At 47.4% G+C, this 27,759-nt stretch overlaps 1 protein-coding gene across 1 annotated transcript; it reads right to left on the bottom strand.

The window, feature by feature from the left end:
- Positions 1-20,612: 20,612 nt before the first annotated feature.
- Positions 20,613-24,156, bottom strand: WNT8A (Wnt family member 8A). The gene is made up of 6 exons (XM_009814754.2): positions 24,086-24,156; positions 23,960-23,993; positions 23,607-23,745; positions 22,503-22,628; positions 22,235-22,377; positions 20,613-21,176 (listed from the first exon to the last, which is right to left on the bottom strand). Exons 1-6 carry the CDS (start codon positions 24,154-24,156, stop codon positions 20,613-20,615), a joined length of 1,077 nt encoding a protein of 358 aa, XP_009813056.2.
- Positions 24,157-27,759: the final 3,603 nt, after the last annotated feature.

Genomic DNA, 27,759 nt, shown 5'->3' with positions numbered 1-27,759 from the left:
GAGCTCAGTGGAAACCATCTCAAGCATTCCAAGCTACAGATATATGTTATCATTTTCAATGTATCCCTTGGCTATGTAATCAATATTATCTGAAGTAAATGTTACTGTCATAACTACCTGTGTCTTCATGGGATACATAACCTTACACTTAACCAGGATTTAATAGTTCTAGTAGCTTTTCTATTGACATAGTGAATGTAGAATTACATGATGAATTTACAGTGTCAGGTGATTAGAAAAGGCAAAATGATCATCATGTGTGACTTAACTCCTATTTTCCCCATTTATCTTGGTGTGGCTGTCTGGGGAGAACAAATTTATTTACACCAGTGCAGATTCCCAAATGACATACAGCTGACCTGTGCTTTGTGAAACTGAGAGTTGTGTTTCAGCATTTTTTTAACAGACACAGATCCCATTCTGAAGGGAGGTACTCTTGGATGTAACTTAAAAAACAGTTACTGGAGGCATATTAGCAACTTTAGAACTTTAATTGCTGATTACATCACCAAGCTAAGGTCACTCCTGAAGATGATTCACTTGAGCCTAACGTATTTTGTCAGAATGTAATTTGAAGGACTTATTTGAAGGTACACTGAATGTACCTTTTGCCATCTCAGTGGCGAAAGGCGTAGTGATTATAAATCAGTCTTTGATTTCCATTAGAAGTCACAAGAAGGTGTATTTTAGTCAAGGACTAATGCTGTTTTCCAACATTTGTTTGAAAGAAAGTTGCTTAATTGGAACAGCTCACCTTAAGAGTGTTTTCTATGTTCTGTTCTTAAAAGGTATGCTGATTTCTGTTGTTTTCCTTGTATTGTTGTTTACCCTTGAACTTTAATATGTTCTGTTTGAGAAGCCCAAGAGAATGGGTTAAGGGCCTTGCTATTCAACAGGCGATGGGTTAATACCGCACTGTTACCTTTTCCAAAGTCACTGGACGGTGTTTTTGTGGGGCGTGGGGCTTTTTAATTTTCTTAAGAGCTGTACTTTTACTGTTAACTTCAAGCCTTGTATCTTATGGTTTGACTGGCTAGGATGGAGAAAACAATGTCATTTTCACAGCTCTGAAATACTGCTGTGCCTGACTAATACTAAACAAACAAGCCATTTCATAATTCGTTTCATGAAAAAACTTGCTCCCCCAACTTGAGTAATTACCAGAAACATAAGTCATTTGTCTGTAACACTAAGCTTTTTTTTAAGCTAATTGTTTATCTTCTCAGTGGAATAAACCACTATTGCTAGCCCAGAGAATAAACATTTAGAAAATTGGTCCCTACAGTACCAAGACCTAAAAAATCTTGAGACTTTTGGAAGAAAAAAAAAAGAGTCCAAACCCTCAAATATGAAGAAAAAAATATGAGGTGGTTAGAAATACAGTAAACAGATCTGTTTACAACTGATTTATTTTGCCTATAATTATTGTCCCCATACATGTCTGCTTCAGTTATAGGACAGTTGCACTTTGTGGTTTCCTGTCAGCCAAACCAAAAAATTCCTTTTTTGAAGATACCGGAAACTAACATTCAGTGAATTCACAAAGCATTCTGCTATATTTTGTTAGTTACTGTGGCATTTGCTTACTTATTTTGATGTGATACCGCTTGACAATAAATGTCCTTTATGTTACTGCTGGAGTTCTTAGTTTTGCTTTTGTGACAGACCTGTGTTATATTGTACCTATAAAAGATCACAGCTTCCATAGAGAGTATGTGGGTCCTTACCAGGAGGGGTAGGAGAAAGGGCAAAAGCAGCTGACGTTGCAAATGTTATCTTTATAACCCACGCAATATACAGTTTCAGTCATTCAAGTATATGTCTACCATGGTTTTATTCTCTAATATTGGAGCTAACACCTTCAATTCCTGACTGGTGTTCACTTCTATTTTTCGAAGGGAAAGGTAGAAAGAGAGACGATACCTTCATCCCTTGGGTGCCATCCTGACTCATTGTGTCTGTACACCTAGGACAAGTATTGATCCAGCAAATCTCACAGCTGAGATCTTGGGGAACCTGCATTAATAAGTACGATGTGGGCAGGTCAGTCCTGGGAATGTAAAATGGACAACCAGCCTGGTCCCCGGGGGGAGCTGTGACACCACAGGAGAGGCTGTTGGAGGACGTGCTGCTTTACATTTCTTTTGGTCTTTAGTTTTTTTTATTTGGCCCAGATTGGTATAGACTTGGTCAGTATTATAAATCCATATCACAGGAAATGTAGCTTTGGAAAAAAACCAGATGAATTGAAAGATGTCTTACTATTTGGTGTCAGCAAGGTAAGCTACTCTCTGTGGGAATGAGTGACCTGTCTCGTCCCCCTGTCAAGTCAAAATAATTACTTTGCCTATTGAGTTTTATTGGGTATTTCTAACTCTGAGGGAGTTCATTTTAGTTTTACTGCCTGAGTGCTGGAATAGAGCTATGTCCGTAAAACCAGCTATTCAGTCTGTTCCCCATAATTCTGTTTTTTCAACAGACTTTCTCCTGGAACTTTGCTTATCATATGCTTGCTATCACCTGCACTGGAAGTTATTCTTGGAACTATACAGGTCGAGCTAGTCTGAAGTATATCATTGTTCAGCCTTCCTGTCTCGTAAGGCATTTGTTATCTTTAAGAGCAGTTAAACTGCCAGGAACCTTGAACATACTTTAAAGATGGCAGAAATCGCGATCAAAGCCGGTTCCCCATTGCCTATATAAGTCAGAGCGTTCCAGCATGCCAAGCTTCAGAAATGTGTCACTGTTCAGGGCTTGGGACTTTCATTCAGCAACTTTAAGCAAAACAAAAGTATTATATGGAGATCTGCAAACCCTCATCTTTCTCACATGGGAAGAGAGTATTTGTCTGTCTTCCTTCGTTCAAGTTATTAATGTTGACTGTCCTTTAAACAACAGTTGTCCAAGCCAAAGTGGTACATTGGTGATAAACATGGATGTTTGTCTCATGGCACTATATGAAGGGAAGGAGTGACTCAAACTCTTACTTTTTTTGTTGCCATATTAAAATGACAGATTCTATTTAAAGACACAAGGGTCTTAGTTAATTTTAATTTGTTAAGTTGGAGGAGTCAGATCAAGATAATTCATGTTATTCCAGACGGCAAATGTTGGTCATTTTTGGCACTACCCAACAACAGTGCATCCTCTGAAAATACTTTGGTGAAAATACTGTGGTTTTTCAATTTCCTTTTAAAAAAAATCTGAAGAGTAATTATTTTTATTTTGTTGGAAAGAAAGACTCTTTGCACATCATAAAAAGGTAACTTACAGTTGGTTTTGCAGTACTATTTCCTTTTAGATGCCAGTCAGTAGATTGGTTCTTGGACTAGAAATAGGACTTCAGTCCCCTCTACTGATTGCCTGCTTCTTTGCTTTACTCAGACTTAGCTCAAAACAGCATTGCGATGTTGCAAGGACCGTCACAGGAAATAGATACTTTCTTGTTCTGCTGTTGGCGAAACAGAAAATCCTGCTGTGGTCCATCAGGAGCAGCTGTCCATACCTAGAAATCTTCCGTAGTCTGGATGAGCTCGTCTGGGTGTGGAGTGTGTCAGCAGCATGACTGATGTGTTGAGCCTCCTTGGGAGGATGCCTGTCAAATTATTGTTATGCTGCCTCCTGCCAAGTGATCATGGCGATGCTGCCATAAGCTCAGGGGAGAGCCTATTGTTAGTCTTCTGAGCCAGAAATGAGGCATTGTTGTAAGACGAAGCAGTTGGTGGGAGAAGGAGGCAGTTTGTAGACAAGTGGGTGAATGATACTCTAATAATTATAACCCTGAAGGATTAAGAATTCTCTTCAGTTTACTGCTTGTGAGTGTTTTACAGCTGAGAGAGGTGATGCTTTCCTACAAAGTACCTCATGTAGTGCCTTGCTGGGTGTGCTTACATTTGTTTTGTATGGCATCATATTTCGTCCCCTGAGAACACCTGACTGACTCTCACTTGCTTGGCAGTGGTACTATTCTGAAGCATGCTTATTAAAAAAAAAAAAAGACACTGGTACCATATATGCAACTTTTTTACCATCATGTTGACTTTATTTAAAAGTCTTCTCACCTGGGATTTCTGAGTCAGCCTGGATGGATCTTCTGTATTAACAGAGAGAATTGCGAAAGGCAGTTGGGTGCAGTCTGTCAGCCCCAGACTGCCTGGGCGAGGATTCACATATGAACTCACCCTAAATTCCAGGGAATTTTTACGTGCAAGAACCTAATTTGGCTCTAAATACTCTTGGCTTTAGTAAACTACTCTGCAAACCACCCATGCTTCTTTATAATCTATTTATAGTCAATGCCTAAGCTCTCGTTTCCTTGCAAGGAGACAGTTGGTTTTTTGTTATGTTTTCAGAATCTACACTGATTGTCAGGTTAGGAAATTCTGCACTTCCAAAAGCAGCATCTTATTGCTACGCTGGCTATCAGTTCTTATCTCTTTCAGGTGTTGTAAAGTTTTTTCTTACTGGGTGGCATTCCTCTTGCAGTGTGAATGACGGCAATGTTTTGTACGTATTTAGTTTTGTGTCAGGCCTCGTCTCTCTATGTGAGAAAATTCCCAGGAGTATTTAACGTACGCGTGCGGATAAATCTCCTGCATGCCCCATAAAGTACTTTACTGTGGGCCAATATAAAGCAGTCATTACAGGGCGATGTTTAAACTTCCGAGATTAACACAGTCTCTCAATTGCACTTACTTATTTTTATAATGTGTAATTTAGTGACTGAACCGTGAAAAGTTATGGCATAGCAAGGTCCTCTTAAAAACAGTGGTTCCAACTGTGCTTTCAGGTTGCTTCGTTCTAAATCCGGAGCAATTCCATTCTCTTAGTTAAAGAAGGAAAATCGGATCATTTCTGGGAGCTGCTCAGCTGATACATTATACATACATCTGAATTGTATTGTCAGATGTTGGCATGGCGCATTCTCTGCTCCTATTGAAAGCAAAGAGTTTGTGCCAGATTTCTCTGGAGCCAGGCTTGGACAATACTGTTTTCTGCATGCAGAACACTTTGTCATTTGCCATTCTGCTAAGGGAGTTGTGCAATGGTATTTTTGCCTGGATGAAGAAAGTTTGATCAAGTCTCTGTTTGAAAACCAGATGCTTTTTTCTGTGGCCACCACACCTCTAGATAGCTGTGAGATCATTCCCTGCTACTTACCACTTCCAACTAAACTATCCCATGAGGCTATTTCAGAATACTTTTTTTTTCTTCAGAGGTCTTCATGTAAATATACTGAATTGACCAGCAAAGTTTTGACCGTGACTGTCTTTGTTTTGCAAAGTTCTCTTGTAAACAGGCACCATGCTGGCTTCCCTGAATAGCACCATCAGCGCAATTGAATGGGAGCAACAAAGGCATAGGAAATGAAATACCCGTTCAATTTCCTATTCATGTAAATGATAGTTTATCATACTGATTATTAACTTCATGTAGTTAGGATCTGTGATGTTCCTTAAGCCTTTTATTGCTTTTTTTTTTTAATGAACTGCAATAAAACGTTGCCTCACCTGAGTACTGACTCAGTGTCGAGGCATTCTCCAAACTTAGTGCGATAATTGCTATTAATTCCTTACATATGGCAAAGAACACTACAAAGCAACCATGATGCATCTTTATCTGTTGCTCATTCTCTGCAAAATGTTCCTTTCTAAGACTACATGAGATTCCTGGAATGAACAATTTTTAGTAATCCATAAACATAGTTTTAATAACAATACCTAGTTTCTTGATAACATCTCTCCTCAGTAGATGAGGCAATGCTGTACAAGGGAACTAGCAGTACACAAATAGTACAAGTGTGAAGGTCAGGAATGGAGATGTGCAGACTCTCCTTGGGTCATCCTTTGGAGCAGCAGCAGAATGAAGAATAAAATCCATCTCTCTTTAGTTCCAGCTTTGTGTCATATCAGCTGAGCAGTATATCTCTTCAATGAAAAATGCCCGCTTGTAGTGAAGGAGATCCAGCACCATGTACTGGATCTGTAGCCCAATCTAATGTCCTTTGAGGTAATGTGGAGGAAGTCTCTCCACTGTCTTTTTTTTTGAACAGAACACAAGTCAAGGCTCCTGGACTCTTAATTCAGGCTTGTCCACCAGTCTTCTGTGTGCCTAACATCTCAATTTTCCCTTCTGAACGTGGGCAAATATTCACATGATCATCCAATACCTCGTGGACTGCTAGGTTGAACAATCCGTTTCTTACAGCGTTAGCGCTCGTGCACCAGTTGCCTACACTAGACTTTGGAGTGGAAATACGGGTAATTGCACGAGCAGATGGTTACTGCATATGCACTGCTGGGATCTGCGTGTTTAAGTACCTACTTCTACGTAGGAATGGGGGGTTTAACACCTGTGTTCTCAAGGTTTGCCAGTTGTTTGGTGGTTGGATCATTTGGCATATTGTGTTTTGAAATGTTTTCTTGGAGACAGTGGCCATTACCTGAATATGTGTAGAGAATTTCTCTGTGTGTGGTATGATGTTTTAATGAAGAAAGTTGCTGTTGCTGTAGTAATGCCTGTTACGAGTCTGTTAATAACTTCTGGACTTCCTAAATCAATAATCAGAAATTAGCAGCTAAGGCTTATTTTTAAAAATAACATGTACTGAAGAATAACCTTAAAAGATCAGTTGGTCTAACATCTTATAAGAGTGTTTTATATTAAAGGAAAAGGTAGTATTTTAGCCTGTCTCTTGCTAAGGCATTGCAGAAACAATTACATGTAAATTCAGTTTAGTGGGAATAAATTGAAGCCAAAACAACATTTCAACTGAAAATAGTCGTAAGAAAACTTTTACGTAACACAGCTGGGGGAGAGGGAGGCTGGGGAGCTGTAACGGAGAGTGAGAAGTCGTACTTCATCTGTGGAAGTGAAAATGAGCAGAGCCGGCGTAGTTCTGATGTCGTGTCTGTCTGTATTGAAGTAGCTGGTTTGAAGCGCAGCTCTGAGGCTGGAGTAATTCAGCTCCGGTGATACAGATGAGTCTGTGTCTGGGAGCATTCGAGTTTCTCTGCTCTAGCGGCATCTCTGTTCTGTTTTCTGTTCTGTTTTGCTGTCTACAGCCACTAAAGGCAGTGATCCAAGAGGAAACCACACAGTGTGTTCACTTACACCGTCTTTTGGAGCTGCAAAACAAGGAGAACAGGTAGAGAAAAGGCCAAATGAGGACAGGTGTGTTCCTCTTTTCTGCAAACTCAGCTTCGGCTGCCTGTGTCCTCCTCTGTTCCTGCAACACTGAAATAAAATGTTTCCCTATGCCTCCACCTTTCAAATGTTAATGTTTTTACTGAACTCTGCTCAGCTCAGTGACAGTCACAGGTATGTGTTTGCAGGACTGACCTGGACAGAGAGAGCCGAGGCTGAGGAACAATTAAATTTTCTAGCCATTTTTTTCCCCTTTGCTGTTTTCTGGGTACAACCAGTTAATGTGACCTTCATCAGCTGACGCGAAGGAAAAGCTGTAAGGTAAAGTATATTTTTAAAATGAAATGAACAGTTTTATCTGCGCTTTTATAGATTTATTGCAGAAGATGATGTTGGGCCACGTCCTTAAGTACTATAATCTGGTGTAATTCTACTGAGGTGAACGCTGTTATGTCAATTTGACCTGAGAATGTAACGTCCTGACAGTATAAACTGGCAGCTTTTGATTTTTCACTCCCTGTACTGACAAGAAATTGGATCTTTATTTATCTATCGAGTTCCAATGAAAATCAATTGTTTCATTGTCACCTAGTATTAATTTGCAGTTCTGCTACAGGTTTGCTTCCTTATGGTTGAGAAAGTTTAAACACTGATTTTTCAGAAGTCACCGTTTGTACGTGCCAGCCCACCTGTGCGTGTGAAATAGCAGTACCTGGTGCCAGGTGGGTTTTCCAAAAATATGATGTCTTTTATGTGCACACATCTGTAACACCGAATTGTTTCTGCTCACAGAGGTTGTAGGATTTGCACACTGGTCCAGAGGTAACAGATCGTTGATGGCAATTTGTTTAATATTTAGAGGAAAAAATTGTCTTCTAAAAGTTTCTTCTTACCTTGGTATATAGCGCAAGGGGAACATGTTGAGGCATGGCCTTTTCTGTTTGCTTTCATCAAAAATGGGAATTCTTTCGTTAAATACAAAAAAATGGAAAATTCCTTTTTTCCCCTCTCAAGCGTGTTTTGGTAACTGAAGCACATTCACACTTGGAGAGGTGGGCCTGTTTTGCAAGGGAAAACCAAAACATTCCAGTGCAGCTAATATTGCAGCTCCTCTGGTGTCTTAAGTTCAGGCCACAGCGGGGGGTGCAGACACCTAAGGGGAATGCGGTAACTTTCTCATCTTTTCCTTGGAAGAAATAAGAAGATGAGTCACAATTAACCCATTCAGCTAAATCAGTAAGGCTCTGGGAGATGAGAGAAGAGATGGGGAGCCTTTTAAGCCAGGTTGCAGCCGAGAGTGGCTGCCTTGGGGTAGTCCAAGTCTCCACACAGACTGGGCAGTCCTGTCCTTGCCATCGGTGCTGTTATACCTGACTTCCCTTTGGGGAAATCAAGATATTTTTTGGCATCACTCTCCAGTTTCAAAGAGCTATTGCTTTCTCGAATGACTGAAAGTACAGAGACGATGTCCTGAGAAGGTATCTAGACCCTCACTTCGGAGGACATGTGCTACCCCACACACAAAGGGGGCTGTGCCCATGGGAACAGCTGGTGGCACATTTTATTCTAGGCTTGACTTTTCCTGGCTCCTGTACCAGCTATCTGACTTGCCGGCCACACCTTAAGTTTGCTTGACTGCCCGCTGTGGTGGATAGGGCATTTTTCCTCGGCTGAAACACTTCAAAAACTGATCCCAAGCCTGTTTGTTGTTGTTTTCCTGCTAAAGCAGTTAAACTTGGTTTATGAGTTAAATTGAGCTACCACTTACCTGTAGGCTCTGCTTCTGGCTTAGGCCTCTTAGTTCTAGTGGTTTGCCCTGCCGAAAAGAAGTAGTCTGTCTTTCTTACATCCCTTCAGGCTCAATCAATACATTTGTCTTTGCTGTTGTAGGAAGCATAAATTTGCTCCCTTTCTTACAACCTTCTCTTGTACATCCTTCCCTGAGATGTCCAAGCCTGATGTAATGATCTTGCATTGATTATCTTGCCTCTGGCACGCCAGCGGGCTTGGCCAGGCGTCTTGTGTCATGGATGCACAGCTCCCTAGGAAAAAAGGGCTCTTCAGTGCAAGTATCAGCACAAAATATTTTGTTCCTCTTGCATGATTAATGTGGAAGGAGTGTTTCTAAGTATACTGGCTATGTGTAGGATCCTGAACAAGTACTTAAAAAAAAAAAAAAAAACAGTGGAAATAAACATAGCAGCAAAGTAATACGAAAACGTATACCACTGCCAGTATGGATTACATCTGTTTTTCTCCATCATCCCGTGTGACAGAGCCTGGGAAGCAGATTGTCTGCTCGTGCGGACCATCAGCCAGGGAGTCAAATGCGTTGCTTGGGATGTTTTGAGATAATAGGAGATTGAGGCCAGATCAGAGGACATCAGAGTCTCCAACATCCTAAAAAGGACAAAATTACAGTTGTGAGGAGGTTGTCCGACCTATCCACAGCCCGGAGGTGTTTCCAGGTGACCTCTCAGTGTTCCCAAAGCCTTACTGCTGGTGGGCAGAGGAGCGAGAAGCCAACATCAGGTGACTCCAGGCCTTTGGCCCGCTGCGATCTCTTCTTGCATCACAGCAAGTGTGTTCTAAACTTTCTAAGTGAGAATACAGGCTGCTGTGATTCTTTGCCAAGCAACTATATTGCTCACCTTTTTCCCCGCTCTTTGCATATTTGCAGTGGTATCATTTGCATGGCATACACTGCAGGCCTGCGGTGAATTTAGTTAGAAATTGCTTTCTGCTGGAAACAGTCACCTCTTTTGCAAAAAAGTTTAATAAAAATATTAACAGGTGTCAAGAAATGCTGGATGTTTGGAAAAAAATACACTAAAACACTTGAAATGTAAAAACTGCACATCATCAGCTACCTTACCTGTGCAACCTGGAGTTTTCCTTACATATAAATACTACTGAAGGCATTTTGGCTAAAGAACACTTTGTAATTTGTCACAGCGTGACTTGCAATGGAAAGCATGCTGTAGCAGTCGGGACCATGAAATGCTGTCTTATTGGCCGGGCTGTCATTAGGAAGCAAGGACTATTTCTAACCCAGATGAAACCTCCAGAACATTTCTTCCTCAAGCGCTGGTGGGTGGATGAGCAGTCAGACCCCTGAGGAACAGGCTAAAAGCCTCTGCGTCCATGGCGGTAGGGACACAACTGGAATAAGAAGGAAGACTAGCACATCCAAACCTTTTTTTAAGGACTTTTGTTGGTTTTTACCATTTAGCTGTCTTGAGAAACCATGTCTTCCAGCAAGCACAGGAGTGTGTGTCTTCTTCGGTATGTCAGAAAATAAGGCTATGCCTTGGTCCATCGCAGAAACAGCTACTCACTGGTGAGATGGATGAGCTGGAGATTTCATGTCCCGTTGCTCGCTGCCTATGTCTAGTAGCTGAGTGCTTGTGGAGAAGCCCCGCGATCATTAGATAGCTGCCAAACAATGACAGGATCTTCACTCAACAGAGCAGAGGACAATGCTGGGCTAAACCCAGGGAGTGGACTTGCCACCGTGGCTCTCTCCGCTTCGCTTCCCAGACATCTGCGACCCCGGTAACAAACTGTTGCCAAACGTAGATCCTGTGGGGTGCATCTCTCCAGCAAGTCTCCTTGTACGCTGTAAGCACTGATCTGCTTGTCTCGGCAGTGCTTCGCTGCCTTTTGGTTTCATTTTTCCAGCCTTTGGGCCTTAATTTTTTTACCCTGTTGCATGTGGCTGTCAAAAAAATAAAGAAAAAAGGCATTTCGGGGGTGAAAAGGTCTGTGCAAAAAGCTGCCTGTCGTTCAAAACACAGGTCGGGGTGGCATTTGTTCCAGGGAGTACCACCTGAAGGACAAGTCTGTTATTCCTTGACTCCTTAGCTGATACATTTTCCCAAAAGCTGGTAATCTCCAAGGAAGAAATGGCCTGTCTGGGAAAATAAAGCAAGACATGTAAATTGCTTTAATGGGATGCTCTAATACATTTGTATCTCCTTAAAAGGAAGCTAAACTGCATGCACAAGATGATAGATGAGTTTATTTTCACATCTGGACTTAATAGCCTACCACGATGTAACTGTGTTTTTAGTGCTAGAAAAAGTCTCCAGGAAAATAGTTCCCTGGGGCGAGGTCTGTGTCCACTTACAGCCGAATTTCAAGGGGAAGAGTTGAAGCGTGGTTAGCTTGGTTACGAGGCAGGGTGGTTAATACAATACTGAACAAATCACGGTGATGTGAAAATTAAAATTGCATCTTCACAGAACAGAAAGAGTAGAAGTGCCCCAAAGACCATCTGGGGATTAAAACTCAAAGGAGTTGGAAGGAGCCGATTGCCACTCTCAGCTCTCCTCATAGCAGTATTTGTTACTCTTCCTAAATGTTTATTTGATCATAGTTGTAACTAAATTTGTGCTGAAAACATACAAATCACGCTGTGCTTAGTTTCACGTGAAGTCTGAGATCCTCTTCACTGAAGCAGAACGGCAGCAAATCCTTGGCCGCAACAGCCCCCTTTGGAAAGGGAGGTAATCTAAAATAATCTAAATAAGACTCTCCCACCAATACGGCACTTGCTAGGTTAAAGCACAGGAAATTGTGAATTTTGGGCTCCATCCTGTTTCACCATTTACGCTATCTCCTTATCAATGTACCCGGCCTGGCCCTGGGAGATTGGATGGTGTCTGGATACAAGGGGTACAATTTAGTGCTCCCAACTGCTTGAAAGGAACTGGACGGTGATTTGTGACCTCTCTGGCGATCGGTGAGATAAAACTCCGCAGTGGGGATGTCCTCTGGCGTGCCCCTTATCCCGGCCAGAGCCGGCCCAGCCTCCCCACGCACACCTTGGAGCTGGAGCGGGAGCTGAGCGAAGGCTGGGACCTGATCGCTCCCAAATCGTGGGCTGTCGCAAATCCAGATTCAAGTCTCGCAGCCTGTAGTAGATCAGGGAAAAGAATGAATGTGCTGCTGTCAAAAGCGTATCGGTGTTTCACAGGGAATTTAAATAGTAGGCTGTTTGGTAAAACAGAAGCTGAGACTGCTACCTGAGATGATAGTCCCGGCACCCCATGGGGGGAAGTCCATGGGACAAGAAACAGAGGGTAAAGTAGTCCAAGCTGGGAAGTACAACTGTGTTTGCCCTGGGATAAGGCTTATTAACTTAAGCACATCAAAGTATAAATGTAGCTGTTTTACTGCTGGACCCAAGCTGGCTCGAGCAAAGCCATCCCGAGAGTCTATTCCCAGCGCTCCTGTCCAGGGTCGGCTGCCGCCGGTGCTCCCGTGCCGGCAGAGATGTCCCCCGGAGCCACGTTTGCAGCCTGCCACCGACTGGAATTACCTGCTCTCCAGACACCTGCGGTGCTGCTGCGATGCTGGGAATGCTCGGCACCTCGGGAGGTATTCGGGACTGAGTTAATTTAATTATTCTCTTGCTTATTGCCTTCGAAATCCACTTAGTGGTAGGGAGGAGGTGGCTTGTCCCTATCATAGTTGATAGCAGCTGGCCAGCAGAAGTCTCTGCCTGGCAGGAGCGGGAATGGAGAGCTGGGTCAGAGTAGGTTTAGCTTGGACTAAGCGCTGGACAAAAGGGAGAGAAACAGAAATTACTGTGTTTAAAGCTGTCAGTTCCATTCTTAATGGATGATCCCCTAGAAGAGTCAGGCCAGGAGCTATAGTATTGCGAGTTAGAAAAGTCTGTGGAATTGGGAAGAAACGTGAGAACCGTTGTCCTCGTCCTTGTCTGTGTCTGACCAAACTGTCAGTCTTGATTTAAATAAATGACAAAAGTCCTACTAACTTCACAACCCAACATTTCAGACCACATAACTCATCACAGCGCAGTTGTAAGCACTGGCGGCCAGGCTGTGTGGTGGGACGTGGAGTGCAGCTGCTGTCCCAAGCAGAAGAGCTTGCAACCAGCAAACTCGGTCCGTGCATGGCCCGAGTTTGAGCCCAAGTGAGGTAACGCTTGTGCCTCTCCCCACTGCTTTACAGTCTTTCCACTGACCTCGTCATTATCATCTTTTATGGTATCCCATGAGCTATTGAAAGCATCAGGGGAGGAAATTAAGGGCCGTATACTGTCCAGGCTCTGTGGTCGTATGTCCCCTGACGAGCTATTCTCTCCTGGACATGCCCACAAGTGGCTTCGATTAATGTTGCATAGGACACTGGAGAAAGACTAGAGAAAGAAATGAAAAGCTGAAATACTACTCAGGATCTCCCTCTCTATTTCCCATCATATCTTTCTCCTTGTAAACCTCTACCTTCCCCTTCTACAACAGATTTAGACTTACTCCCTTTCATTTTCTGTCCCTGTCCCGCTGTCCCACATGATTGCTACTCTTTGCCTCCGAAGTGCATTTGGTGACCATTTCCTAGCCATGGTCATCAGCCTCTGCTCCTTCCTGCACCTGGAGTTACCATCAGCTCCCTCTCCTTTCCTCTCTACATTTCAGACCCTCTGGAAGGGATGGCTTTGGGTCCGAGATGTGATACAGGCTTTAAACAGGATCTCTTCTAAACCCCAGAAGTGTTTGGACTGTGTCCACCTTGGCTGGGAGTGCTCTCCTGAGAAGTTGTCCCATCAGTCACCTCTGCGCTCAAACAATATTTTAGTTAGGGAACGTGTCACCTTTCTTGTTCATAAATTATGGGCCGCTGTATGTGTTTGGAGGATGGGAGAGTGGGATGGGAGAGGAATAGGGGAGGAAGGAATTAATTTTGAAAGTACATCGCAAGTTACATTTATTTGATTGTCTCTAACCCATCAGTCTTCTGTTGTATTGCTCATCTCCTTGAGGCTTGTTTGAAAAGGGGGAATTTACTGCACTGTAAGCCAAGGCAGTGATGTGCAAAGCGGGGGGCATGGGACGTATCCTAGGAGAGAGCAGGGAACCAGAAAAAGAGGCGGGGGAAAATAAAAAAAAGAAAAGCTTGCGAATCTCTCCGCAGAGGTGTAAATCTGCCGTACGTTACCCACTCCCCCCGCCACCTGTGGGGACATCTTTGGAGAGGAACAACCAACCTTACCCATAAGTGGCTCTTGCACACCAGCATGTGTGGGCGATCAGAAGTGAGTAAGGACCAGTGGGTGGGCAACTAATTCACACCCTGGCTCCCTGTACGCCGCTTTCCCCTTGGAGTAACCCTTGGAGAAGAAACTTTCCCAGCAGACCTGTGCTTGCTGACCAGGCCTCCTGGATGGAAGCACGGTATGGACTCATGGTGAATATGGATGTGTCCTCTCCAGCCAGGGAGAGCAGATGCAACACCTCCCTGGTAGACAGTTATTGTAGGTGTTCTCCCCAACTGTGAAATGTTTGGGAAACGCTTGTAACTCTCTTTCTCAGGTGTTGCAAAGAGGATTTGTTTTGTAAATAGTGAAGCTGTTAATTGCCTTGACTTATATTAAGACGGAGCTGAAAAGGTGTTAACAAGTTTCTGTTGCACTGCGCTGGCGATGAGCCACCACGAGGAGCTTCGCAAGGGGATGGTGGCAAAGCTGCTATGAAAGTACCTTTGCTCTTTAGAGGAGAAAAAACATCAGGCACCAGTTTAACCCAAGACTTGGGGGTAATGTGGGAATTTTGTAGGAGGGATTTAACTCGAATCGCCACGCGGTCCAGTTCCAGGGGCTTCCCTTTGTTGAGCAATGTGGAGTGTCCCCACAGCAGCACAGCTGTGAAGGTCTGAGCTGGAAGGGCTTTTAAGGGTTGTTTTCTCAGGAAGCCCCTGCACGCACTGTGGGAAGCCCAGGTGCTTAGCAGCTTTGAAAATCAGGCTGGTGGGGTTTAGGGATCTAACTTTAAGCACCTCGCTTAAAAAAAATGTTGCTAAAGATCAGAGTTGAGGTTTCAAAGTCACTAACCGGTCACAGAAATCTTTTCTATACACTCCGGCAAGGCAGACACCCAAATTCCCCATCTTTCCCTGAAAATCCCTGTCAATAAATCCTGCAGAAGGCATTGCACAGATGCTTTTTCATCCTCCTCTACGGGACTGGCATTAGCAGGGGCTAACCAGGGGCTGATTAAGGCCCTTTAACTTTGTCATGCTAAGGGTTGGTTTTGCAAGTCGAAAAGGACCTGTGAGTTGTTTTTTAAGACTTTAGGGAATTACTGGCACTCATGGGTTTCACTGCACCAGATGCAGCGTGACCGGGAATCTACGCTGCATATGAAAAGGTCACTTACCCTGTTCAAGAGAGGAGATTCTAACACTTGTCAGCTTGAGTGATGGAGACTCTGCATTGAGAGCCATAATATTCATGTCAGAGAATTGCCAAGCCCATGCGGAAGTGTTGAAGATGGATGGCCTGGGGATATACTGCTGACACTTTAATACGGGGGGAGGATACAGCACAAACATCTCGTGCAGAATTATAATCCATGAAAGGGCACTGGTGGCATAAATTAAAGGTAATCCACCAGGCAAGGAGTTTTAACAGCTGAAGCGAAGCAGGCTGGGGTAAAGGAGGGCTGATGGTGGGATGCAGCCGTGCTCGTGCAGTGGGGGCTGCTGTGGGGCACTGGGGGGGAGAGCAGCCCCCAGCTCGGGGGGGAGCGGAATGGGAAGGAGCAGTGCTGGGCCAAGATCTGGCCACCTCCAAACTGTTTTGCAAAGACCATCTGCAGAGCCTGCACTTTGTGAATGAAATCAACTCGATACTCAGCTCGCTGACGGTCACCGTGCAGCGGTGTGACCTGTGGAGGGGAGGGGGACTGGGGCAGGTATTGCTCGCCACGGTGCCTCAACCTCTGAGCACAAACGTCCCTGCCAGCCTGCGGGGAGAGGCTGACGAGGCACGCGGCCGACAATGACAGCATGAGTTCTTCATCGGAGCCGTCCCTGCACTTTCTTCTGGGACAGGGAACCGAAGCAACAGCATGGATCCAGTTTCTGCGCTGAGTGACATCCTCAGCCCGTACCAGCAGCTCTGAGGTCTGTGCTGCCACTGCCTAGATGAACGTGTACACTCGCCTGCCTCCGTGTGAGCTGCACACCCCGGGGATGTGCAGTCCGTCCCTATCAATAGTGTGCTGGTGTGGTGTGCGCCTGGACTTCACCTTTCCTCCGCGCAGGGACGGAGGTGACCCTAGCCAACGCCGTGCATGGAGTCATGCCTGTGTTCCTGCCTGAAGGGGAATTAGGCTGTGGGGGTATTTCCACCTACTGAAGAAGGACCAAGAGGAAAAGCTGGCGGCTGCTGCTCCCGGTGAGGGTGTCGGGACGGGCGCCTGGACGGCAGCACGGCACGGCCAAGAAGCAGCAGCTGAAATGGTGACAGTGATGATCCTGGGTTAGACGGGAAGGACCAGGGAAGCTTGTGGGCTTAGCCTGGGCTATTGTCATGGTACAAATATCCCAACACTGATTATCTGAAACCCTATTAGTTGAGCAGGCACCACTGACAGACACCTTCCCTGGTCTGTGGTAACGCTACAGCTGGACTGCATTATTTCTTCATTTAGAAGATGTTTCCCTTTCTCATTAAAACTGGAATATAAACCAGTCCTTTCCCACAATAAAGGCACAAATGCACTACTGGGACAGTGGTGGTTAACCTCCATGAAGCCAACGGTGATTTCAGGCCAATTCGACTGCCGCCCCGCAGGTGTCTTATCACGTAGGTTACTCTGGCCATGGCAACGGCTGTGCCCCGTGAGCAGCAGCCCTGGCAAAGCCTGTTCAAACGTGAAGGTGCCGCTCCAGGACTGTCCAAGCAGCTCCACAACCCTGCCCGAAGCACCCCTTTGGGGTGCCCGCTGGGGCGTGCCTGCTCCAGGGCATCCCCAGCACCCCTTCCAGTGCCCAGCGCTGCGAAGAGCCTTCGGCCCCGAAGGGGAGAAGCAGTGCCAACGGCTCTTCGGGGGCAGGCAGCAGGATTTTGGTTTGAGTTCGTACAGCATCTGCAGCACCTGGTCTCAATTAAGATTTTTACTTTTTAATTGTAATTAGGATCATTATGATTACTGCCGGATGGCAGTCAGGTTCCTCCTCAAGGGTTTATAGGGCCAGTCCATACCTTCCTCCAAGCATGCATTGAGTTACAGGTGGTTGGGATCAGTGTCCCAAATTGGAGTTGACTTTGGGTAATCATGGGAAAATACATTCAGGTTTGAAGACATCATCAGTCCTTTCAAATGCTCCTTGGTTGTGGTTAGCGAATGAGCCTTTTCAAACTGGCAGATGACAGGACTTTGCTCTACTGTGTGCTGTTATTTATTTTGAAAGCTGCTGTGCAGGAGTTGGCTGTCCAGGTAAAATAACCACTGAAATGATGAAATCAGCCTGATGGATTGTGTCCTGCAGGCAGCTTTGGGGTTTATTGCCCTGTGCCGCTCCGTGCACGTGGCATTTCTGTGTGTGTTATTACAGAAACTGAGTACCAGTGGGCAGGGGTGTAGGGGCTCCCTGACAGTGCCATGATGGATTAAGATGATCCTGAATTTCTATTGTTTTGTGGTGAACGTGGTGAGAATTGATGACTGTTGTATCCAAGCAACAAGGGGGAGGATGAGAGAGCTTCAGTTTCTCCAGGACTGTAATATCTCTGGCAAGGTGCAGCTCTAAGCCGTAGAGTTGTCTTTTGTATTTGTTCAGACTCAGTATTATCTCTGCAAGCTATAAAAAGAGAATGGAAATTTGTACTATGGGATGGTGCATAACTTTCTCTTGAGTTCGCTTCAATTTGCATTTGGTCTCTGGCTTTTGCATAAGATACGCTTGTTGCCTTAGATAGTCTGGGTGCCAGAAATGTAAATGGATTAAAAAAAGCAATTACACAAATTCAAAGAAGAACAGTTCATCTCCAGCATTTAAATGCAATGCAGTGGATACGAGTGCTGGCTCGGCAAGCCCCTGGCTGCGGGTGGGTGGGAATGGGAGGCTCCAGAGGGAGAAGGGTTGGTCTCTGCTGTGGTATCTCGGCTCCTCTCTGCAGCCCCTTTCCCCTGCGTGGGACGGGTTTCTGGTCTGATGCTATGAGCACCTGCAAACCTGTCACTTCTTATTTTGTGCGGTATCGTTAGCTTGAAACGGTGCTGCGGGGAGACATGTAACATACACAGCGTGTGCTGAACGTGCCTGCTCATAGGCAGTCTTCATCTCCTGGGATTTACCTGTGCAGTTTATTAAGCCTGCTATTGGTATACAGCAAGATGTTTTTCATGTGTGCTTGGGAGTTATCCTCGTGAAATACCGTGTCCCTCCTCTGAGTGTGCATCGGCAGCAACCGTCCTGTGCTCTGTGTAACCTCATTTTGTGGCTCCCTGGGGTTTTGGCAGCGCTCTGTGCCCACAGCTCTCGGGGGTGCCCAGGCACGGGGCTGGTGCTGCTGAGTGCTGGCCCAGGGCAGCTCGCTGGGGCAGCAGCAATCCAGGCAACCACAGCAGATATTACAAAGGCAGAGCCTGTGTTTCTGTGCAGACAAGCCAGCTAGTGCACGAGAGGCAGGAAAGGGGTTTTTTTTTGTCTGATTTTATCATTTCCAGTTCAGCCTAAATTTTGGTGGGTTGTAAATGCTGTTGCAGTGACACTGTGCAAAAATCTTGGGGGTTTTTGCTTTGGTGGTGTGGCCTATTACTTACGGAAATTTTAGAAATAGCTACTCCGAAGGCAGCAAACAAGCCCCCAAACGGATGGCCCGCTGGCGTAGCCCTCCCAGCTTTCACGAAACCGCTCTTTGTAAAAATAAATGCGTGGAAGTCAGTTGTGCTTCCCAACTTGTGTGTTTTACACCTTGAGCTTCCTGATTTGGCTCGAGCGTGTGTCAAGGCTGTATTTGCACTAGGAGCCATAGGGATACCCAGATACAATAGCATCAAAGCATTTGTAGTGTGGGCGCAATATGCTGGCAGAGCTGTAGGGTTTGTTTTTCACTTGTCTCTCCTCCTCCTCCTCCTCCCCTGGCTGGAAATCAAACCTGGTAGAGCATCCTCTGCCCCTGCATCACGGGTGCAGGCGGTGGCACAGCCCTGGCTCCCTCCAGAGCAGCGCTGTGACTCCTAGGAGCAATCGGGGCTGAAGTACAGCCCTGGAGAGGCCAGGAGAAGAGCAGGACCCGCCTGGGACGGCAGCAGCCAGCGCCTGTCCCCTCCTGCCCTCCCCGCTGTGGCGTGGGGCTATCGGCACCCGGAGCAGCAGGGAACCAGCAGACACATTCACAACTGTCCCCAAGTTTTCTCTCCTGCCCCCAGTTCAAAGGGTTCTTCTCGTGCCTCCAAGAATTTTGCAGTGAGTGCCGATGCTTTCCACATCAAAGCGGGGCAGCCTCGCATTGTCTGGGGGATGTCGGACCTAGGCAAATTAAAGAGGCATTGGGAGCTTCAAAATCTGCCTTAACTAGGCAGTGCCTGCGTACTCAGCACTTGAAAAAGGTTAGATATTACGGTGATAGGTATTAAAGCAAACCCTCCGGGGACTGACGGCTGGAGCCAACTTTTATTGAGGTCTAGGAGAACAACCTTCTCGCTGGCTTCAGTGGCTTTTGGATTAATGATAAGAAATCTTGGAAGTGCTGGGTTTTACGCAGAAAGGGACAATTTTTGCACCTAAAATCATACTGCTAGGGAGCCAGAAAGGAAAAAGACAATCCTTTTCACTCTGGTGTTTATTGCAAAATACAGTCCAAAATCTAATCCTTTAGCTATACCTTCAAAATATATAGAGAAAACAGATTGTGTTAAGCTATAATACAACTTACTAATAAACAACATTAGGCATAAAGAATTCAGAATTCTTATCTGCTAAATTTTTTTTAAAAAAAGTATAGTAACTGTAAACAGCTTAATTTCATCCAGTACAAATACATGAAGCAACTGTCCATTTGGGGCAAGGGTTCTGGTACCAATGCACAAAATAATAAAAGGGGAGAGAGGAAAAAAAAAAGGGGAGGGGGAAGATATGAAATCTGTAAACACTGACTTGAAACCTATCAAAGCCCTCAAAAAGCTGCAGTCATTGTAATATACACCACGACGCTGCAAAACCTCCTCTCACATCAGAAAGTGCATAAAGTTTTCCACTAGAAATACGGCCGAGCAGCCGCCGTGCAGGAGCCGCTGGGCCAGGGCTGCCGGGACCCGCTTTTGGCCACGGCGCCCATCCCCACCTCGCCTGCCGTGGGGCTGGAGACCCACCGCTGGTCACGGCACAAGGGGTTGAGCCCACCGAAAAAGTGAAATTCTTCCCTCTGTCCAATACACAAATAAAGTGACTCCTGAAAAGAAAGAAGCTACTGGTAAATATTGAGGAATAACCACGGAAGCAAGAAGGACCGTCATCCCTCAGCGCCCGCGCCTTGTGCTTCCGAATCTCACAGTGTCTGTCCGCAGGAGGCCCCGCTGCCGTGTGCAATGCCCCGCTCGGCCCTCCAGACCCCGTAGCTCCCTGGGGACGCTCTTTCCCAACCCAGCTCCGCCGGCGGCTGCCGAGCGTGGGGACACCAAAGCGTCCTCCTCGGGCGCCACGGCCTCCCTCTATCTCTTATGGCCCTTGTTCCTCCGCTTGATGTGGTTGGGGGCGGCGGCGGTGTCACGGCGGGCGCAGAAGTGCTTGGCCACCAGCTGCCGGCACTGCTCGCACCGCACCGTGCAGCACCAGTGGAACTTGCAGTTGCAGCTGGCCACCACCTCCGTCCTCCTCTCCTCCACGCGGAGCCCGCACTCGGTGCAGAGCCGCCGGCAGCTCCTCTTCTCCCACTGCGAGAGGTTCTTGCCGGTCTGCAGGCACTCGCGGCCCTCGGTGCCGTGGTGGCCCAGGCTGGCGTTCCTCGTGCAGTAGTCGGGAGAGTCCTCCAGGAAGACGAGCTCCGTGGCGTGGACGTGGTGGAAGGCCTCCGCCGTGGCCCCGCGGCTGTCGGCGCTGTTGCCGGCTCTCATCCGCCTCTTGTCCATCTCCAGCTTGTGGGCTTGGTCGTATTTTATCTTCAGGTAGTTCCCGATCTCGCGAAACTCGGCGAGCTGAAGCCAGCAGGTCTGGATGCTGCAGCTGCCCGACACCCCGTGGCACTTGCAGGCTCGCTTCATCGTGGTTTTCACGGCCTTGGTGGAAAAGGTGGAGAAATCAGGAGCAGCAGAGCATCATCATTTAAATCTCAAAATCAGGCTCTACGGCACTTCTAGTTCGGGGGGCAATGGGTCAAAACTGGCTTGTGACGGGCATGACTTCAGGTCCTTCCAAGACACGAGCTGATGCTCTTATTTCAGTTCCCAGAAAACATCTGTCCCTCTTCGCTAATTTAAAGGACAGAGATAACAAATGGGCACAAATTATTGTCTCCAGCCCTCGCAGGAGCTGTTTCTCCGGGCCAGGAAAAAAGTGCATTTGTCGGGTCATGCCCTTCTCGTGCCGTTCCAGTCTGCAGCTCACCTCGCCCATCGGAGCATCAACCCATCATCCCTCTCAGAGGTTTCATTCAAAACGTGTGAAACTGCTTTGGAATAATCATACCCAACCTCCCTGCATCTCCTCCAGGCCAAGCACTTCACAGATATTATCTGCCTATCTCCCTCTGGTATTTATAAGGTCCCAATCGCTGGTATCTATGTGAGATTAAGCCTTGACACACCCTATGAGATAGGTATGTTAAGTGTTGCCGTCCTTGTTTTTACAGACAAGGAGGTTTGGCAAGATGCTGAGAGCCTCCGCCGGCCCGGGCGGGGAGCGGGGGGCGAGTCTGGCAGCCAGCTTGTGAGCAGGGCCAGCTCACACCTGGCTTCCCCGGCCAAATAGCTTGGAAATGCATATTGCAAGAAAGCAAGGTGGTTCTTGCTTTGTTTTACAGACCATACAAGCGCTAGGTGAGTACAAAACCTGTGCATTTCTGAGTAAGTGGTGTGTGCTAGTAGTTAACTGCGTTACACGCAGCTGCAGAAGCTGAAGTGGGAACAACTCTGACTGCAGTTCCTTGTCTTCAGGTTTAGGGCCAGATTCTGGCTGTATTTTTTCCCCCATGCAAACGCTACAGGGCCTAGATTGTCACAGAGGGCTGGAGACGGGGACCTGAACAGCCTACCAGATCTTGGAATTTGTTTTCAATATAGACTACATCATCATCATCATCATTATTATTATTACTATTATTATTATTTTGACTTACAAGTCTCCCGACTTCATTATTGTGCAGGTTAATCAATGCCCGGGTATCGTGTCCCGTTTCCAAAGCATCCACAAAGAGCTTGGAAATCCTCTCCCCAAACTCCACGTTGTCGCTGCATCCTCCCCAGACCCAGCCTCGGCCACCTGCAAGACAGATGCACGCTAAGCACAGAACCGCCCCGTGGGGCCAAATTCTGCCCTGAAATCCTGAGGGGGCTGCGTGTGGGGATGGAGAGACAACGTCAGCCCGTCTTGAGACGGCAGCTCACCGACGCGGCCGTTCCTGGAGTCGTCGCAGCCGCAGCTCTCGAAGTCTCCCATGCTGCAGTTCCTGGTGAGGGTGTACATGACGCCGGCCGAGCTGATGGCGTGTACAAAGGATGTTTCCCGGGTAGCTGGGGGAGAGGGGAAAAAAAGCTGTCTCATGTAAACATAGACATCGGTCCCAGTTTATTGGGAACGAAGCTCTCCCGTGCTGCAAAGGTGCAAGAAGGAAAAAAAAACCAACGCAGTTTGTGCAAAAGGTAAGGTGCTACAGAAATTAAGTGCTTGTGACCGGAGTCTCTTCAGGCTTCAGCATCAGGGGTTTCGGCAGCGGGGCATAATACTATGCAGGTGTCCATGTAAGGGATGGAGTTTCTTAGCAACAGCAGGATCTTCAGGCAATGCCCCAACCCTGCTCTGGCCAAGGTTAGTTATCACTCGCTTCACCTGGCGCTCGGTTTGTCTCTGTCCTTTCCTGCTCTGGGGCTATGTTCATGCTTTGATCTTGCCTGCTGGGGAAAATCGTCATTGATCTGGTTTCACTCGGTGGTTGAACCTGTGCTAACAGCTGTCTGCACCCACATTTCTAATTTTTTTTTTTTTTTTTGGCTTTCCTAACAGATTCAAATAGAGATGCTGCTCTAGGAAAAAAGAGATTTCTGCTTGTTGAAGCAGTCAGTATTCAAATATGTCCACAACTTTCTTATGAAGACAGTTTCTTAGTGCACGTCTCTGGTTTCTCTCTCTGCTTCTCCTGCGCTTCTCCCCGTTGCAAGCTCAGGTGCCCCCAGCATTGCGCTCCCTGGGACGCTGCACGCAAAGTGTCAGGAGCAAGCCCATGGAGCAGCACTGCGGGAAGGAGCGAGCTCTAGCCTAGCACGGATGGAGATCCGGAGAAAGCCTGGGATTCCTAGAAAAATATTAGCGCTGTTTATTACATCCAATTAATACGGATGGAGAAAAACAACCCTGATATTTGGGACACGGTAACTCTTCTCCATCAGTCGGTTTAATTAGCAGCCCCAGCTCTCTCCAGAGCGCATCCCCGCTCGTACCCAAAGGCATCCCAGGACGGGGATGCTGGTGCTGGCAGGTAAAGGCACACTCACCGCTGCGGAGCCGGTTGTGGGTGGAGAGCTGCAGGGCGCTCTCGGGGCAGTTCCAGCGCTCCCACCCGAACTGGAACTTGCACTCCTCCATCCCGCTGTGCGCCCCGGCCGCCACGCTGCTGGAGTACGTCAGGTAAGCCTGGCACGGGAAACAGCGGGGTTAAAACCCACCGCATTTTACCATTTATCAATGAAAACAGACATAAATGGGTTGCGAGTCCTTTCCCTCATTACTCAGCGGGACTTGGAGCCGATATGCTCCGGGAAATCGGGTTCCTTGGGAAAGTCCTATTTCCCAGTTGCAAACCAAAATTGCTCTACTTAAAACTCCTGACAGTCCGTGTATTAATTACCTTAGGTCCTGTCATCAGAAAGTTATTCACAGACCTGAAACAAAGAAAAGAAAATGAATCGCACAGTTCACTGCAGGCTGAAGAGCATCCCTAAAAAAACACCCTTTCTGCTGAGTTGGACCCTACCATGCTGCTGCGTGGAGAACGGCGCTGCACACCCCTGCGATGGAGAGGATGAGGAAGGTGCTCCTCTTCATGGCTGTCACACGGAGCAGGGTTGGATCCCTCTCGCTGATCCGTAGCTCTCCCCACCGCAGGTCCCCGAGTGAGCAGGGCCGCCTCCCTCCGCTCCTTCCCAAGGTGAGCTATCGGGATGGAGGAAAGCTGCAGGAACCTACAACCCTGATATTTATAAGGTGAAGTTGTGAATAGTCAAAACCCCCCATTCATTTGCTACCCAATGACTTAATGTGGTAAAAAAGCTCCCGCTCCAATGGGTGACAAGGAACCGCCTAAGGTTGCACTTCAAAAGGCGGTGCGGTGTCCCTGGGAGCGGGATGGTCTGAAGCAGAGCAAACTTCCCTAACAATGGGACACTTTTAACTCTCTTCCCCACCGCCAGCCATCCCTTTCTCTTGGCCCCGAGTCCGATTGCCTTCTCCTTTTCATCCTCTGCGTGCTGGCGGAGGCTCAGTCCCTCCGTCCCTCCGAAATAACAAGCTGATGCATTTCTATAGTTCCCCTGCTATCTGCCTGCTCCCTCCTACAAGAACTCCCCGAGGAGTTTTAACAACCGTTCTGTAAAGATCTATAGGGGACAGACCTCCCAGGTCTTCTTGATTTGAAGAGATGCGTTTAACGGCGGGGCTTTTTTCCCTCCTCGCCTCTTTATGATGAAAGTTTCTGCATTTCCATCCTGATAACAGCGTGCAGGGCTCGGGAGTGTTTGGAAATCTCTCTAATTTACGCGGCTGCAGCTTGGGAACACTGTGTGAATCATTTATGTGGTTTGCTCCATGCTCCAACGCTGTAATTAGGGGAACAGTTTTCTGGGGTTAGCAATTTCCCTACGGTGAAGGCTGCCGCAGCTAAAGCACGGCTGCTTGCTGGCTCTGCAGGAGCGCTGCCCGTACCCCCTGAGCGGAGCGAGGGGCCTCCGCCACTGCTGAGCCATCGGCTGTGCTCAGGAAAGGAAAATCCTTATCAGAGAAAACCCAAAAAAGCCTCTTAATAGTTACGGCCAGTATCACTAAGGGCTGTAAGGAGCTGTAACGCTGCGGATGGAGCAACAGTGAGATGGTGTTCATGGAAACTTCTTGGTCTGTGTTCCTGTGGCTGAACGGTCCCAACTGGGGGCTGGCTCACCCTGGGCAGGGATCCTGCCCGCGGAGCGGGGCAGTGTGGGTGCTTAGGCCAAAAGCAGTGCCATGCCATGCCGTGCCGGCAGTGCCAAGCAGCCCCCCAGCTTTGCCAGGCACTGCCCCGTGGCACATGGGTGCAGCGTTTGCCCCGCGCTGGCTCCGTGGCAGGGCAGAGGTGCTGCCCTCCTCCTCTTCTCAGCTCTCCCCTTGACCCCCGGGGTACACCCCTCTCTTGGTGTTAATCGCTGCTACCGCAGGGTGACCGAGGAAGGGGCTGGAAACGTGAGGTTCAAGGGAATGGGACTGCGTGTGGCACCCGGGGGAGCTGTGCCATGAGCAACAGTGGCCACGCAGGGATAAACCCATCTTCGCACCCGGGCGAGCAGCTGCAGCCGGCAGCACTACGGTCAGGAGGCTCCGTCTGAAGGACGTTTGCAAAGTACTTTGCTGTTTTGCCATGAAATGCATGAGCGCGTTGCAAAGCCGGCAACCTGCCCGATGGTTTTACACGTCACAGCGCTGGATGTCTGAAGCGCAGGTCTATCCGCCCGGGTCCCAGGCGGCTGGGGGGCTCTCACTCCTCTCCCTCCTTCCCAGGAGCAGGCAGACGGGCTCCTCGCTGTTCCTGGCTGCAGAAAGCGCGGGGACTCTCCCTGTCCTGCTGCCCGTCAGCACGTTAGCGAGCCAGAGGAGAACCCTCTCCCTCCAGACCTGCGGAAGGGAAACCTGGAGTCAGTTGGGGAAAGCCGCAAACAACTGTTTGCAGCCGGAGGATTAAAATTGCAGATTGGTTGAAAAGCAGGGATGCAAAATACCTTCCAAGTGAGCACAAAGCTGGTGTAGTCCCGCCAGCATGGCAAAACCCTCTGTGAGTCAGCATTTTAATCATTACCATCCCAAACAGATCCTACTTGTTAGAGCTGTCAAAGGACAATTACTGGGAATAGAGTGTTTCCCATGTACCAGTGATTTTTATTGATTAAAGCCCATGCATACGGTTTGGAAATCTGCTGTGCATTTTCTATACGCACGCAGGTCATTTTTGGGTTTGTGTCTGGTTGTCCCCGGGGGCATATTGATGTTTTTTGGGTTTTTCCCTTGTCTGAGAGAGCTTGTACAGCTAAAAAAATGTTGGCGTGTCTGCTATGTCAGTTCACAGATGATATTCCTATCACACGCCAGAAGAATAACAGCATCTCTGGGCGTGAAGCTCTACCGCGAGCAGTCGCTGCTGTTGGCAGGATCACACAGCTATTTGCCTGGGCTATTAAAAATGTCCCTTCCAATTAAAGTCACAGGGATCTTAAAAGTCACTGGCAACGTTGTCGCTTACACTAGCTGTCAGCAAACAAAGCAGCGTGCTGGGACAAGCCTTCCCGCGCTGCTGCAGATTTTTTCTGCATTTGCAGCTTGGTCCTAGCGAGTGAGACCCAGCGCTTCTGCGGGGTTATCCAGCCCAGCAGACCGATGGGATGCAACGATGCCAGTCGTATTGCTGCTGGACTTTCCCACCTTAGGCAAAACCAGACTTTGGTCATGCTGTGTTAATAAATTTTGCACTTGTAGAGTGCTTCATGCAATGTTCTCACAGTAAAAGAGATTAAATATAGCTGTCTCTGTTTTACAGTTGGGTAAACTGAGGCACAGAGCTGGGCGGTCTTGAGATGTCAGGGTAAATCAGTGGAGAGCTGGACTGGGCGTAGCTATTCAGAAGCTGCTTTCAGTGCTTTGCTCCATACATCGCTCGGCATCGTGTGGGCAAAGCCTGGCCGGGCTCAGGAGGGCTGCAGCGGGGCTGGGTGCTCCCTCATCACCCATCTCCCATGGGAAGAGCCCTCCAGTCGCAGCCTGGGTCGCCTGAGCCGTAGGTCCCATCTGTGAAATGATGCTGAAGGAGTTTCTCTTTGGCTTTCCCACTGCCTAGAAACTTGCTTTTAGTTTGGTCTTGGATGGGGAAAAGAAGAAATCTGAAAAGAAAATTCTGCTGAATTTACCTGGTTATGCAGAAAACTGTCAGTCGTTCTGGGCAGCCTCGGACCTCAAAGCGAGCCGTCAGCCTCGGGCACCACGGCAGACTGCCTCGGCTCTGCGCGCTGTTGCAGGGCAGGCTGTTTGGAAAGTGGTCTCCTGAATGTCAGTTGGAGCCCCTTGGCTTTACTGGTAAAATGTTGGTGCTTTTATTTTCTTGCTATGTGACCAAACAGCCAGTGCTTTTCACGGGACGATCAAAATCCTAAAATATTTTGGTATCTGCCCCAAGTCAAGAGACAGTAATAGTATATACAGTCCCATGCACCCATAAAACCCTCTCCACATCAGAATATGGGTTTTAAGAGAAGGCAGACACGAGATAAATCAGTTTATGTAAGTGCCACACACTTTGCCGGATGGCAGGTCCCGCAGGGACGGGCTCTGCTTTTGGGGCAGCGAGCCCCATGGCTGTGGACAACAGGAAAATAAAGCAGAGACCGCTTGCTAAATTGCCCTTGGCAGGTGACA

The sequence above is a fragment of the Gavia stellata genome, chromosome 16, assembly GCF_030936135.1.
Source record: "Gavia stellata isolate bGavSte3 chromosome 16, bGavSte3.hap2, whole genome shotgun sequence".
Classification (NCBI taxonomy): Eukaryota; Metazoa; Chordata; class Aves; order Gaviiformes; family Gaviidae; genus Gavia; species Gavia stellata.
Note: the sequence above shows the minus strand (reverse complement) of the source record. Positions and strands in the feature narration are given on the sequence as shown.